The sequence below is a fragment of the Gallus gallus genome, chromosome 11 (genome assembly GCF_016699485.2).
Source record: "Gallus gallus isolate bGalGal1 chromosome 11, bGalGal1.mat.broiler.GRCg7b, whole genome shotgun sequence".
NCBI lineage: Eukaryota > Metazoa > Chordata > Aves > Galliformes > Phasianidae > Gallus > Gallus gallus.
The window spans coordinates 4,567,833-4,583,726 of NC_052542.1; the positions used below are offsets into that span (position 1 = coordinate 4,567,833).

The window sequence follows — 15,894 nt, forward strand, 5'->3', positions numbered from 1 at the left end:
CACATGTATGTTTATGTGTTTTAGTTAACACTTCAAGAAATGAAAGATAATTCGTATTTGTGGTTTATCTTTAAATAGGCAACTGAAAAAATCCGGATTGAAATTATATCGCTTGGTCTTACCGAGTCACGAATTGTAGAAGATAATACAATACAACAACTGTTTGTAGAATGCAGATTATACAATTTCATTGCAGAGGAGACCCCAGTGTCTCTTCCAAAGCCACCATGTGGACAGAGGGTTCACTATAACTATAGCAATGGTAAGTATGATGAATTTCTAATCAGATTTATTTTCTTCTTTAAATTTTCTTCTGAAACAAAGCCTATCAGTACAGTCTATGTCTTTTATATAATAGCTGGATTTATTTGTGTACCAGTTGTATTTGTTTGGTTCCCAATGTTTTTTCAGAACTGTTGCAGATTGCTAGGGTTGCAACTAGCTACTAAAAAACAAAATGTTCAGTTATGCTTCTGTAAGAAATGGTGATGGTACAACATACTTAAGCATACTGTTACTCTGGAATTTTGAAGAATAGGCTACATATAACTTAAATTAGATATTTCTGAAAAAAAAAAAAGATGAAGTGATGTCTTTATTGGTATCTGATGATACAGCAGATGAGTATTCCGTATAACTGTATACAACTAAAACAGTTCAAAAGAGAAATTGGACTTGACCATCACTTGGGATTATTTAATATTCCTTTAGTATGAACTTTTTGAAGTGGTTTATTCAGCAATGATTAATGCTAATACCTTGTTGTATTCTTCAAATTACTTCATCTTGCATCCTCTGTGCTATTTTTTGAAAAGGATCTGAAAATGGTTTGTCAATACATATGTAATTTACACTAATAGCATCTAAAGAACTGCCGTAATGATTGAGGAATAGCTCCTATTAATTATTTTTCCAGCAATTCCATGGTATTTCAATTACTTATTCATTAACCTTTTTTTTTTTTTTACTATTAAATTCTACTACATTTAAGAGTCAGTCTGGGTGCTTCATGTTGTCTTAAACATTAATTAAATAATGTATTTTTAACTGAGAATATCTTGGAGAAGGTGAATCATTTTGCTATTTGGGAAACACCACTAATAGAGACATTCATATTAAGGATTCTTTTGAAAGTACTTTTTTTTAAGTGGCTTTGTAAGTCATTATCACAGTCAGATCTTTAAAACTATAATTCTGATTTTTAGAAGGAGACTGCAAAGATTTTTTTTCACTAACTTACTTACATCCTTCTAATATTCATGAACTATTCAATTACCCCCAAGTTGAAGACTGAAATCCCTTGTAGATGTCACATCAAGAATTTTCTTTGCTATTGTGCAAATGCCCATGTGAGAGAAAATACAGAATGGGTTAAAATGCTTTTAATTTCTAGTTAAATTTAGTTAATTCTAGTTTAATTAAGTCAATTTCTATAACTTTGAGAAAGACACTAATCTTTGTATGGCTTTAGGAAAAACAAACTACAAAAACCAGAGAATGCTACAGACTGCATTTCATTCGCTGAGGCTTACTTCCATTTAAACAAATGGGAGTCCTGTCATCTCATAAGACATACGAATAAGGAATCAGATGAGAACTTATTTTTTAATTTAACAGTATTCATCTTGCCAGTTGCTGTAAATAATTATCCAGATACGCTAGATAGGAAGCAATTATTGAAATGAAATTTATAAAGCCACATTGAAATAACACTATAAGCCAACGAAAGCAGTCTAGCACTTAATTTCTCTTCCTTTTTTGAGTTGTCATTGTTTGGCATGTAAGAAACATTCAGACAGCATTAAAAAAAAAAAAAATCTTACTCAATCTTGTGACTCGTGTTTTGGGTCCTATCTAAGCATAATACTAGATATTTTAATTATTAACTCCACAAAGTACAACTACCAAACATAATGAAGTTGGAACAGATAAGTTGAAAGTGGGAAAGAAGAACCAGTGATGAATAAGGAATGAAATTTCAGCCCCTTCAGACAATTATGAAATTTAAATATATTTCAAGCTGTGATATTGGAAGACACTATCGTGTTTTGCAGTCTGTAATTCCTAATGAATTCTGAATTGGTAGTGCTATATTGTACTATTTCTGCTCATCAAAATTTGGCTTTATAACTGCTTTTTTCTTTGCTGCTCTATTTGCAATTGTAGAACTGCTCAAACTTTAAAATTTTCTAACAAATAAATAGCAGAAAGTGGTTTTGGACTTAATTTCTCCAGGATTGTATTCCACAGTATTATAGTAATATGGTTGTTATTTGTGGAGTTTTGTTTACATGTTGGTCTGCCAATTTTTGCTTAAAATTAGCTTTACACATTGTGGGGGGAGGGGAGAGATGAGTCTACTGTTTGATATTGTCAGTTGGAAAGCCGGTAAGATAATAGTAATGAAACCTGCGTGTATGTTTACTATAGCCTTATGGCATCTTTTATTTATCTCATACTGTCTTATTATGTCTAGTTAGAATTCAACATGTTGAATGTTTGAGATTAATTGAATATTTTCTTTAATTAAAATTGGATTTGTATGAGGAGAAAGAAATGTGCTTTGCACTTAGAAGAAAACATGGTCTTATAGGTTTTGCATAGAAAAAATACATATGTTCATAAGTATTCTAAAATCATTAATTATAAATATTTTTATTGTTTATTGGAGCAGCTCAAGTGTTTTATACATGTCTCAGCTGATACAGAAGATACATTTCTTTTGTTTTGAAAAAAACAGGTTGTTTCTGTATCTGTTAAACATCCTTTGCTTTCATTGGTTCATATGTGACATGCAAGAAGGTTTATCAAAAATCAAATCACTAATCAAAAAGCTTTCTCAATTAACATGTGATTATATGGACAACCTTGAAGTACAAGTATAAACAGACCAAAGGAGTGTTAAAACTTCATAGCAGAAACATAGATGTGCTTCACGGTGATTATTCCTTTTCTCCATTGGTGCTCAACTCAATATGAAGCATTCTTTTATCGTTGTGATAAGTTTCATCACATACACACTGAGCTCTGTTAGAAATTGCATTACAAGAGTAGTATACTGTAACATAACCAGCTATGTTGTTATTTAGAATTGCAGTGATTTTTAGTAAGATTCAGGGATGTAGTAATTTTTCAGACTGTGGTACTTCATTACGATGAGCTTAGGAATGATCATTTTAGATGCAAACTGTCAGAAGTTAATGTTGAATGATTTTTGTAATTAACTGAATAGAAACATGAGATGTTCTGTGCTTAGCAATGTTATAACTCTAAGTTCAAGCAGTACTAAGGGGTGATATGAAAGCAAGTTATTCATCACTGTAAAAATGTAGGTTTATTTTTGCTATGGTTAATCATTTTTTTCCCCAGATCTTAAAGAAGTTGTTGTGTTGAATGTTTTACTTGCTAGCCTGAGTTCCACTGAGTTCAAACTCTTTAGATTTGTAAATAGACTTCCATTTTAAAATTGTTTTAGATACAGGATTAGCAAACTTAGGAGATTCCAGTTTGAATTCTTCTGGAGAAAGGAAGAATCTGTTGCTGCGGCTGCTCCTTTGAAGTTCCTTGGCTGTCCATCTGTCTCCCTGCTGCCTCCCATCGTTTCCTGTGATGGCCCCGCATGTACTTGGCCATGAGAGTAGCTAGCACATGTGGAAAGTCATGCACCTACCCAAAAGTATAGCAGATGGCAGTAACAGCTTCTTTTAACTTGTCCAAGAAATTAACCATGTTGTGGGTAGAAACTTAGGAATCCAAGCACCAATGCTTTTCTCCCTACTAGCAGAGGAAAAGGTGCTGAATTGCAGATTGCTTTCATTGCATGATTCAAGTGCTGGCTATTTTCTCTAAGAAACTAGTTTCTAATAATGATTCTCTAAGGGTTGAGAAGCAGCTTTGGAGAAAATTGGAAAACTGGTGGGCTCTACAAGATGCGCTTCCTAGAAGAAGTCTTTGATAGAGATATGACCCTCAGTAAATTCCTTTGCAAGGAATTAATGTGAGCCTTCTTATCTCTATTTTGTATGTCTATATTCCAGTACTCTGCTTCTTGGTAAAATTGGTAACTTCTGTTATACAAATAAATTTACTTGGATAGCATATTGAGAGCATGAAATATTTAGAAGATCTATATCAACATGTAGGTTAATAAACCTTAATTTGTTGTGGAAAAGGAAAGAGAGGTGGGTTTTTTTTCTTGGTTTGCTTTTTTACTACAGTTGAAGAGTTACTAGAGGAAAGCAAGGCACTTGAATAATAAAGATTATGGAATTTAAAGAGAGACAAATTTCTAACTCCTGCTGTCCTCAAAAACAAAAATGTTCCTTGGAGCTATATTTATTACTCGGAGCTATATTCATTCTACTTCTGTCCTCAAACATTTGTGCAGCTGCATTATTAATTCTTTTACTACTGCTTTTCATTTTTCCCATACAGGCTTTTAACAATCTTTTGGAGTAGTCTAAGCTCTTGTAATACTTGTTGGTTGATAGCATGTGCAAGAAAGAAGCTACTTTCTTAATACAAGATGCTCAAAAAACTTCTTAAAGAATTTCCTGAAACTCTGTTTTTTGTTATTTTATTGTTTTTCCAAAGCAGGACTGTTTTTTGCTGTAGGTCATATTAATGGTTAAAAAAAAAAAAGAATAAATGCTGGTTCACTTGTTTGTTTTTTAAAGGAAAACATTAGATAGCTTTCAGAGCATTCACACATGCTCCTCAGGCTGTGGATTTTCTTCAGTCCATTGGTCTAGTTCTTCTTATTGAAATATTGTGGCAGGAAAGGAGGATTAAATTACTGAGGCTGTCAAAAAGGACAAGCGTTCTGCCATAAGTTATCATTATCACTAGCTTCCTCAGTGGAAGAAAATGCAGTAAATCCCTTCAAATACAAAGCAGTAAAGACCACTGGCTTTTAAGATCATGACTGCTATTGCCATTAACAGAAAATGACAGCTATGTGGCATGCTTAGATGCTGCTTGTATCTTTTTTGACAGTATGCACATATACCTGCCAGTGACATGCCATTAGATCACATGACCTTTCAAATTTGATTCTAGCATTATTGCCTTTCTTTAGGAAAGACAAGGGAATGAGATGTTTATTTTTCTTTGTTCTCTTCTTCATGATCCTTCTTCTAGACAATGGAAAATAGTCTGTAAATAATTATACTAATTCCAATTTGCTTTGCAGTGATACATGTGGATAAGGCAAATAATCGCGCAAGAAGAGAGTATCTCAAGTCTATACTTCAAAAGCCATCTCTAAGAACTGACAGGTACATATTAGCACTGAAAAACTCCATAAAAGGTTTTTATAAAGAATGCTTAAGGTTTGCCTTTTGGCTTGTCTTGTTCTTTGACGATACTGACATATCTAATGAACTAGAGAGAATTTTGTTTCAGCTGGGAACAATACCTACATTGTGCAATGGTGATTGATATGTGTCTCTTCCCTGGAGTAGGTTTGTGTGACGTGGTATATTGCTGTCTCTTTTATTGTTGTGTTATGTGTTTAGTGCTGTGTTTTGGTTTTTGTTAACAACCTTGATTTGCAAAAGCATGAGTTTATCATCAGCATTTTATCAGTAATGAATTTTAAAACCATATAGCAGAATAGTGCACCTTTTGCTTTCTGAATTTAAAGAATTAAGAGTGTGAATGCTTTAGAAAGTAGAAAAGCCCTAGAAAGTAGAAAGCCCTAGAATTTCCAGAAATCTATTTATAATCTGATTCAGCTGTTGGTTATTATACGTATACATATAATAAGAGTGTAAATTAGTCTTGTCTGAGCTAATAATAAAAGAATTGTTCATTCATTTTTTTGACGGAGGTAGCATACACAATTACTTTGAGTAAGTGAATAACAAATATTGATTCTGATTACTATTGAAGGTAAATCTTAAAAAACAAAATTGAACCATTATTAATTTAAATATAAATTTAATTTACAGAAGAGAACGCTTGTTGATTCTATTTGAAATGTTGAAGTTACTTGTCCATCTCTAAAATACTTTTTATTCATGTTTATAGTAGGATAGGGTGATCCTTCTTCATTCTTTTTCCCCTCTAAAGCTAAGTTTCATGACTTAGACCCGAAGTAGATTTTACTGAAATGGAGCAGGGAACTCCATGAAACGATCCTTTTGGGAATGAGAAAAAATTCTGAGGCTTGGAGATGCAAAAAACATAAGCAAGCAGAAGGCTAGTTTTATCATATGAAATATGAAAGTGGATCATATGCTCTAGTAAGAATTTAATGATATGGGGGTCAAAATGTTCTTTTTTTTTTCCTTGGAGATAATTCATTGAAGGATACTAACTAGTATTTTAGGCTGTAATTTCACCTATTAAAAAAAAAAAAGTACTAATGTGGATGTATTGAGTTGAAAAGTTTAGATTTTTTTTTAATGAAATAAGGTACAACAACAGCAAGAAAAGAAGCATTAATCTTTTATTGTCACTATCGCAGTAATGTTACTAGGTAGGTTGTTCTATGTGTTGTCATTGCGTGAAGTTTCATAAACTTGCTGAATAAACAGCAAGGCAGGCAGTCCATCACTAGACCAGTTCCCCACTTCAGCCTAGCAAGAGTAACACCAAGAAACAAAATGTACAAAAGAATTGTTATACAACAAATCTTTTCACTTTTGAGCCTTTTTAAACTTGGCCAAATTATACCTTCAATACGTATTTTCTATCACAGGCCTTACAAAACTAACGTCAACTTTTTCAGCTGAAGCAGGAACTGAACTTAGCATTAAGCTTTAAAGTTCAGGAAACCCAATTATCAAGGATATAAATATCATTGAAAACTGCCCAACATGCTTTAGCCTGACATTTTATTGATGTTTGAACTGTGCCAGCTTGCAGGAGCAGTGATAGTATGTTAAGGGTATTGAAGTGTGTAGCCTGTTTTCAGGTGAACTCACTATCACAAATGTTGTTAGAAATGATACTCATAATGATTAATTCCATATTAGAACATAGATACATTACATGTGATCATTTTTTTTATTCGAAAAGGAGAAAAATGTTAAAGAATATCCTTTGAAACAAATATTCTCAGCCTTTAAGAAAAAAAAATGGTATAATAATTGAAATTACTATTAAGCCAAAGTTGCAAACAATAACCTAATCCTATAGTTGAAAGATGAGTTAGCATGGCCCTGAAAATAACTAATTACGTAGCTTTATAAATTCATGCGTTTAAATAAAAATAGATTGATGTAGCATTTTTATGGGAAAGTATTTATTAGGAGTGAGGTTTACTGTTTATTAAAAAATAACATTTCTTAAGAAACTTGATTTTTCTTTAAATGTTATGTCTTTATATGGAATAATTTTAAACATGGATTTTTAGAAATTCTAATTGTTTTCCATATTGGAATAAATGGCTTTATTGCCATAAAATGCAAGAATATTCAGTATATGTTTCATGTATTGCACTACATTGTAGTATTTGTAGTTGATACCCTTAAATAAGAAAAGTAAACCAGCACTGTTTTCCCCATTTTTGACTGCTTACGTGGTTTCTCCAATTGATTTAACACTAACAGTGAACTTATCAGGTTTTTTTGTTGGTGGTGGTTGGTGGTTTTTTTTTCCAGTTTTTAATTTGTTATGATTTCATTCAAAAGTTATCTTGCACAATTCAATATTGCAGTTTTGGCAGTTTTGCTCCTGCTTAGCTCTGTGCCCAAATCTTCACTTAGATACCTTATATTCAATCAGAACACCCATTGTTGGATATTGTAATATTTTTCCATTTTTGCCTCTAGAACTCTTTTTTAAACAGCATTTACTGTCAAGAGCCAAGCACAGAAGTAAAATACAAAAAAAAAAAGTGTTTTGCAGTCATTGTTACTATGTTGTAAGGCTTTTGGGACAATTTGATTATAATTTGTCTGAGTTAGTTTTTCCTATACAATTGGATTTTGTATGTTTGATTGTTACTCATTTGGAATCATGCTTGAGGTAACATTTTTATGTTGTAAAACTCAGAAGTATTCACTGTTTTGTTGCCTAGACATACCAAAAAAAGTAGTTAAGTCTGAATTCCTGTTATTTTGTCAATCTCAGTGTTTTTGGCCCCAGCACAAGCCACTAACTCAAGTCAGCTCCAGCACAACATTAGAATTATATGTTTAAAAGAAAAACTATACTTGGATACGAGTGTAATTGAAGTTCACACAAAAAATTCAAGCATTTTGTATAGCTATTGGTCTGTGATATTTGGGATTAACAAATAGGCTTCATTTAAGTAGAAGGCTTCATGGCTAGTTTTTTAGGGGGTTGTTTGCTTGGTTTTTTATTCCGTTTTTTTATTTGTTGGTTGTTTTTATTGCTGTTTTTAAGTGTAAAACAGGGATAGAATAATAAAGGTAAAATAGGAATTGTGTTGCTCAGAAAGAATGAGTGCAGAAGAAGTGGCAGTGTAAGGTCCAGCTTTAAAAGGTGAATTCACAATAAAACATAAGAAATATGGTGCTTTGAGAGAATCCTCTTTAAGTTCCTGTTCTTGTCCTGGAATATGTCCCTGGCTGGAATATGATCTCCAAACCTCTAAACGAGGTGTGAAAATTCTCAATAACTTTCAACTTAATACTTAGCTCTTGGTATTTGGAAATACTGTCTTCACTGAATTTAGTTAATATTTCTGAGATCTCAAGTAGCAATCTCATGTCTCACGCTACTTATTATAAAATCAAAAAACGCATGGATTAGAATTTACTAAGGCTGTGTCTGTGTTATCAAACAGTGGGAGAGAATCTCTAGAGCAAAGTGTTTGTTGCTAATGGTCTGATATTCACTATACGTAGATTCTGGGATTGTTCTCACAACTCATAATGCTCCTAGCTGATCCCATTGACTGAATGTACTTTTGCAGCAGAATGCTGCACAGCTACTTCTGGAGCACATCTAGTTTTGTCTTGTTCAAAAAGAGTCCAATTAACATGTTCCAAGACTACTTTGCAAACAAAAGTACTATAACTGGAGGCAGCTGAAAAGTTTTATGTCATAAGTATGATCCACATCCAAACCCAAACAATTTCATTAAATGTGGCCTGGCTGAATTGACGTAATTGAACTTCTCTTACAAGCTTTGCTATCAAAGATTTTAGCCAACGCAACATAGATGACATTTAATCTAAACTAAGTATTATTGCCATTCAATTGTTTTTAGTTCTTCACATTAGACAGCTTGAATGGTATGAATAGTGATGTAAAAAATAAAAGGAGGAAAAATACCCCTTACTACTTTTAAATGTTGTGTATATTAGTTTTCCAAGAAGCCTGAAAGTACGTAGGTATAAACTTGGTTTTATGAATGGGAAAAAATGTAAAGAAATCAAGTGATTTCTGTTCTACTACTACTGGTAAATAATGGCAAAGGGGGAGAGAAAATGTGACAGAAAGGATCTCTCAAACTATTGTTTTTATTGAAAACATTGCACATCATTAACAGAGAGATCTGGTTTACGCTTAACTGGTGAAATAGAGCCTTTCTGCCTTCTTTATGTGTTTTTGAGTTAATTTTAAACCCTTTTGAAGGTAAAGATCTTTTTTTTTTTTTTTCCTTAGACTGCTATTTACAGTGGTTAGTGATCCTCCAGAAGATGAGCAGGATCTTGAATGTGAAGATATTGGTTTTGCTTATGTCAGTTTGAGAGAGATATTTGAGAAAAAAAGGGATGTCATAGAGCAAGATATTTTTGGTAAGTTTTAGAGGCTACTTTGTTGTTACCTTATTGAAACCAATAGTTACTCACTTGAATTTCTTCTTCTCTCCACAAGAAATTCAAGCTCTATTGTGTAAGTTGTTTGACATTGTCTGAATAAAAAATTTCTTAATGTCAACTGGAGATGTCCCTAGTAGTTTTCAAAATTTTCAAAACTATCATTTTGTTATTACTTAAAAATTGAAGAAAAAAGAAAATAAAATAAAAACCCAGCATACTCGGCTCGTGGTAATCAGTTGATAAAACCTAAGAACTTTCAGGACATGCCCGCTTACTATGATTCTCTATTTTGTACAATATGCTTCATCCAAAAAGACTGTAAATATTTATTACTTTGTTATTAAAACTTGTGTTAACAAAGACTGTATTGCTAATTTCTGTATTGTGCTTGAAGTAATCCTGTAATTCACAGATTACCTTAAGATTGCATTCTCTGTATAAAACATGTCTCTGGTCAAAATGAAATACCAGTGGCTTTGGTTCAGGTCTAGCAGTTTAAAGTAAGATTTCTCCTGTAACAGACTGTGACTGAACTTTCACTGTGACTTATTAAAGCAAGATGAGGTGAGTAGGTGTGGAACCTTCTGTTTCCTTTGTCCTATGATAACATTTTTATGAAGCAGAGAAGGTTAATTTGTCTTTTTATAGTGAAGTGCCTGGCTTAGCCTTTTCTGATCTCCAAGGTAGGAGGAGCAGGGCTATCCATGGTGCATTTTTGTCCTTACCTGCTCCACTCCATTCTCATTCTCCACTATATAAAGCTAAAAATGAGCTAGGAGTGTATTTGTTAACAATTAATCTCCTATGAAGGTAAGTAAGCAGCACGATTATCAAAAGTAGTGTGCCTGTGCTTGCAAATCACTCTTAACAACAGCAAGAATTGTAGTTATTTCTGGTCAAATGCTGCACTAATTCTTCTACACTTGCGTGTCTGATTACCATACCTTGAGTGATGGGCTGAATAGTGAGGGAAAAAAATAGTTTCTTATCCATTCCTATTATCATGCATGATTTGCATCTGTGCTGTTACTAAAATACCAAAAGTATTTATCAAAGTTCAAGGAACACAATAAGAATTCTAAGAAGAATTAAATTTCCATATCCTGGAAAAATAATACACAGATTTGATGCAGTCTCAAAAATCATCTGTCACAAAACTCTTAAAACTCTCAATTATAATCTGAGATAATTGTTATGATAAGAAGAACACTTGTTTAGTATTAATTATTTTAGGTAATCATTATTATGTAATGCCAGCTGCTTCACTGTGGAGAGGAACATTTCTTCCTACAGTCATAAGATATTCAAGCTATTTTTTTTAACTTTATGTACATTATATTTGTGAAACTGATAATACTATATAGAAATACATTTATTCTCGTTCTTATACACGCTTCTCCCATTCCTGCAGATACTAATTTTGTTTCTTAGCAAAACACTGTTGAAGCATATAAAGTTATCCCATGGACTGGATTTTCTAAAAAATCAAACTAAAAAAATATTGGCTTCTTATTCACCGTACAAAGTTTGGATTATTCCAAGAGGGAGATTTCCAGTGATAATTAAAATACATACACTTGACAGTTAGTATGTTTTTCATATGGATTTACGGTAATATTGTTGCCAATGGCAACGGAATGCTACCATTCCAATCCTTCTTAAAAGTTAGCTGCTCTAAAATTCTTTTATACTTTTTGAGGACTGGATGAAAATGAGCATATACAATGGCATATGATAGTATGTCTCAGGGATAACTTGACAATATTAAAATTGAGAGAACTGAATGAATATTATTTTCTATTATCAATTATAGTTACCCTAATATTCTTATAAAAAGAATGATCTCCACTGAAGTTTCCTTTTCAGGTTGACATTTCACTGAATGATTTGTGCAAGGATGTATGAAATTTGTTTGCATCTCTAAGAGTAGCATCCAGTCTGTCCTGTAATAGCTGTGCCAGCAAAGTAAATGATGGAAGGCTTATCCTTTGTTTTTCTTTCCCTGAACTTAACTCTGACTGTCCCAGAAGCCTGGGCATTGTAGCATGCAGTATCATTGCATGTTCCCAGAGTATTTATCCCAATCTATTTAGTAAATACATAACCTTGCTGTTTCTTTGCTGTATACATCACTTTGAGGAGATGTGCTGTCAAGATTATTCAGTTTAAGTCAAATTCCTCCTAGAGTCACATTAGACAGCCTCATTACTTTTTATGCAGGAATGGGAAGTAACCTCATTCTTGACTGTTAGCATGTTTTTAATCAAAGCAGCAGAGAATGTGGCCCTCAGGGCTTATGTAGATACTGTAGAAGAGTGCAATTGTAAATCACATCAGCTAATTTCTGTAAAATAAAAATTTTAACTACTACTTTAAAATACACATGCACAAAGATGAAGGTAGTTAAATAGTTTAGTCTTGGGTAAATACCATCATTGTCTACACTTCACTATTATATAGCACACAGAAGCCTACGTTGCACCAAATGGAAAGAAACAATTCACCATTTAAGTATTGATAGCTCTCCAAGCTCATTCGGCCTGGTCATATACACACTGTATAAAATATATACATACTGTACAAAGTACATCCATTTGTATATTTTTTACTTAGTGGTATTTGCATATGTGCATATATGTCTCTAATAGCTTGGGTTCTGATATCTGAATATCTGTATTTGTGAATTTTAAAAAATAAACAATTTGCATAGGCAATTTTCATACAGAAAGTTCTCTTTACTTGAAAATTAATTCCAATGCAAATGCTTTTGTTTGAAGCACTTTCTAGTTCTTACAGTGTTCAGGTTCCAGTATGCTGAGCACTAAATACTACTTTTAATGTGAACGTTGGTTGAAAGCTTTCTTGATTAACCTCACAGGGCTGAGTGCCAGAACTGGAAGCTATTTTTTATTCTTTCAGCATATGCTAGGTGCCTTTTAATCTATCCAAATCCGAAGCAAAATCATCAGAACAAAACCAAAGCCTTAAATAAAATTACTAATGCTGTTTTCTGATGTTTCCTTTCTAGTTTTTGATTCGCAAGATGATAGTGCAGTAATAGGAAAGCTCAGAGTAACAGTGGAAGCTCTCCATGCACTGTGTTCAGTCTACGAGGAATGCGAAGATGACTACGAGGCATGAAAGGGAAGTTTGCCTACAGAAGTTCCTTCTGTAAATACATACTTGATAGTGCTTCAAAGATGAGATCTTCGTAATTCCTAGAGTATATTTAATGTTTAATTTATATAAAAAGGACTCTTGGTTTGTAGTAATAAAGTTTTGTATACTTTCCAGTCTGTTTGTTTTTATATTTCCCCCCTAAGGCTAAGTATCTCCCCACAGTGGACAACGCCTTGTGAATAATTAATACCTACATGATTGAATGATGTGCTTTATTTGCATTTTCAACATTTTTTCCTACATAAAACAGTAATAAAAATGCAAGTCAAATTTTTAATTTTTAATAAAAAAACCATAAGCCTTAGAAAACTGATTAAAAATACTTTTATGTTATCCCTAATCACCCCGCTAAATGGAATGCCTGTGATTAGCCTCATTAAGAATTTTATACTGTGAAGATTTTATTAAAAGCAATATATGAAAATTACTTGGATTAATGTGTTAATCTGCCTCTTTAAAATGCTAATATCCATTTTATGCACATTAAATCTCAGTATGTGTTTTCTTTGATGCATACAGTTCCTATCAATTAAATATAAAAAATGAAGCTAGTTGGAAGACTTATTAAATTACTGCAACCTTTTTTTCACTAACTTTTGCCCTTCTGCTAACATTATAATCAGCTGTTTATGATTATCATGATTTGAAGTAGGGGGAGGACAGGCACAATAATTTTTCTATACAGTAAAAGATTTACTTTCAGCCAACATCTGTCAAAGCACAAAAAGAAGCCATAAAGCATCTGATTTTGCTTCATCTAGTTTGAGCTGTAGGGACAAGCAACTGTGTTCTCATTTGTTTTCTATCACTTTTAGAACTTCTATCAGACACGGAATGAATTGTTGTATCTGAATAACCAGTGTCTATCTTGGAAAGTTAATTTTCTAGCTTTTAACCAATCTCATTGAAGGCTTTAATTGATATTTTTAATGGAGCTGTGAACCAGTGCTGCAAAAGGATTGTCTCTTGAGAACGAGGATATAATACATTTCATTTTTTAATTTACTTTTTTATTTGTCATTTTCTTCAAAGGATTTTATGTGCTGTGGATTTCCACTGTTTGCAAACAGGCTATGTTTCTTCATAAGCATATGTAAAGTATTCAGAGAGATAAGTAATTTATTAAAATCTACCTAATTTGCCGTGATATATTAAATCTCTGCTTCAGTGATCACAGACCATTTCATTTAGAGAATTAGGCATTCCCTCTTTGTGTGATTAAAGCTCTGGAAAATGAGTTCTTTGCTCCTATTTGTGAACATTCAAAGCCTGCTAATGGCAAGAAGATGGAATAGATTATGAGACAATTCATTACAGTTCAACAGGAGGGAAAAAAAAAAAAGCAGCTATAATGCAGAAATGCAAGTATGAATATCTGCATATAGTTTGAACCATCTGTGCTCTAATGGCTTCAGTAATGGCTCTTCATCTTCAGTAGGCTTTGAAATGACATCCATACAATATTAATTTGTTGATGTACATTATGAGGCCATTGGAATGAATATACTCTGACCACAGAAATCTCTAAATTCCACCGTGAACTGATGGTTGACTCCATTTTAGGACCTACTATCTTCAGGAGTAGTACTTCTCATCCAGACTTTGCCAATCCTTGCAGTATTTCATTCCTCTGGAGCTTTCAGGAGACCACAGACAGCTGCATTCCTAAACCCCTCCATTCTCTGGTTAATGACCATATGTTTGTTGTCATTTGGACTGGCTGTTAGTTCATCATTTTGGCCACTATTTCTAGCTTTTTTTGGCTCTGTACATCTATATTGTCAATAAGACTGTTACTATACATCACAATAATTTGAAACAGCTAGATTCAACACTGAGATTAACTGAGTGGCTTTTTAGACATTTAGTTGCGGTGTTCTGCCAGGAGGTTCTTATTATTCTTCTAATACTTTGCTAACCAAACTAAATATCCTGCACGTAAACAAAGAAGCAAATTGTCTTGAGTTGGTTTTGTGTGTGTGTGCCTGGTTTACTGACTTGCAGGAGAGCTATGTAACTGGTGCTTGTTTTCTTCTGAAACAAACCATGTGGTAAGATTAGAAAGTCAGTGATGTTCATCTCACTTAAACATTTGCAGTAACACCCTCAGCACTTAATCTTCACCATCTGAAGCTGAAAACTTAGAAATCAAGCATTCGTATATTCATTAAACACAGACCTCTTTAGTAAGTTACTGCAAAATATTCTAGTTGACATTTGGTGACATTGTGTTAACTGTTCTCAGTGACTCCAACATTAACAAGTATAATTTGCCTCAGATTCCTAGGCATGTTTCTATGTAAAGCTCACTATTATCTGGGTTTTTAGGTTTTTTTGTTTTTGTTTAAATTTATTTCTATTCATGTTTATTATTTAGAAAGATATAATATTCAGTGAGCATCTATCCAACAGATGGCTTGTATTATCTTATGTGACACAAACATATGAGCTTACTAGAAAGTTTTCTTCTTGAATTAAGTAGTCTGTATTTTCAACATGCTCTTACACCTTAAGACCAAATTCTGTGTTGCACAGGGAAAGGCTACGTAATCTGCTTTGCTCAGATTTTAGCTATAAATACCTTGGAGAGAAAATATGTCTGTATGCTTTTGGGTCTAATGCAAAAAAAAATTTTTTTTTTTTGTAAAGTTTGCAATATGTTAATGAACATATTCCTTTTTGTATTTTAAGAAACCTGATTGATGCTGGGTACTGCCATATTTTAAAATGCTACTTAATTAATACTTTTGTACCACATATATATATATATATATTTTTTTATTATTATTTTGAAGAGTAAATTGAAGTAAAGGTACCAACAGCGTTCCTTTATAAGCTGATGTGGGTTGGGTTAGATAAACTCTATTTTGTTGTTTTGTACTGTTTGCCTTTATTTATTACATTTTTTTAGCTTTGCTGGGATCTTCCTGTTCCTCTATTTTCGAGGTGTCCAAGGTATGTTTATTGGTATGTA

The 15,894-nt window shown here is 32.8% G+C and overlaps 1 protein-coding gene across 7 annotated transcripts in view; it reads left to right on the forward strand.

Annotated features, from left to right (window-relative positions):
• RPGRIP1L (RPGRIP1 like) overlaps nucleotides 1-13,347 on the forward strand; it is a 63,133-nt gene extending 49,786 nt beyond the window's left edge. For all 7 annotated transcript variants that reach the window (XM_001234247.7, XM_040707176.2, XM_025154313.3 and 4 more), the window contains 4 exons: nucleotides 79-262; nucleotides 5,192-5,276; nucleotides 9,583-9,716; nucleotides 12,769-13,347. In XM_001234247.7, the coding sequence (XP_001234248.4) occupies nucleotides 79-262; nucleotides 5,192-5,276; nucleotides 9,583-9,716; nucleotides 12,769-12,881 (516 nt within the window). In that variant the 3' untranslated portion in view covers nucleotides 12,882-13,347. The remainder of the gene's footprint in view (nucleotides 1-78; nucleotides 263-5,191; nucleotides 5,277-9,582; nucleotides 9,717-12,768) is intronic.
• Nucleotides 13,348-15,894: the final 2,547 nt, after the last annotated feature.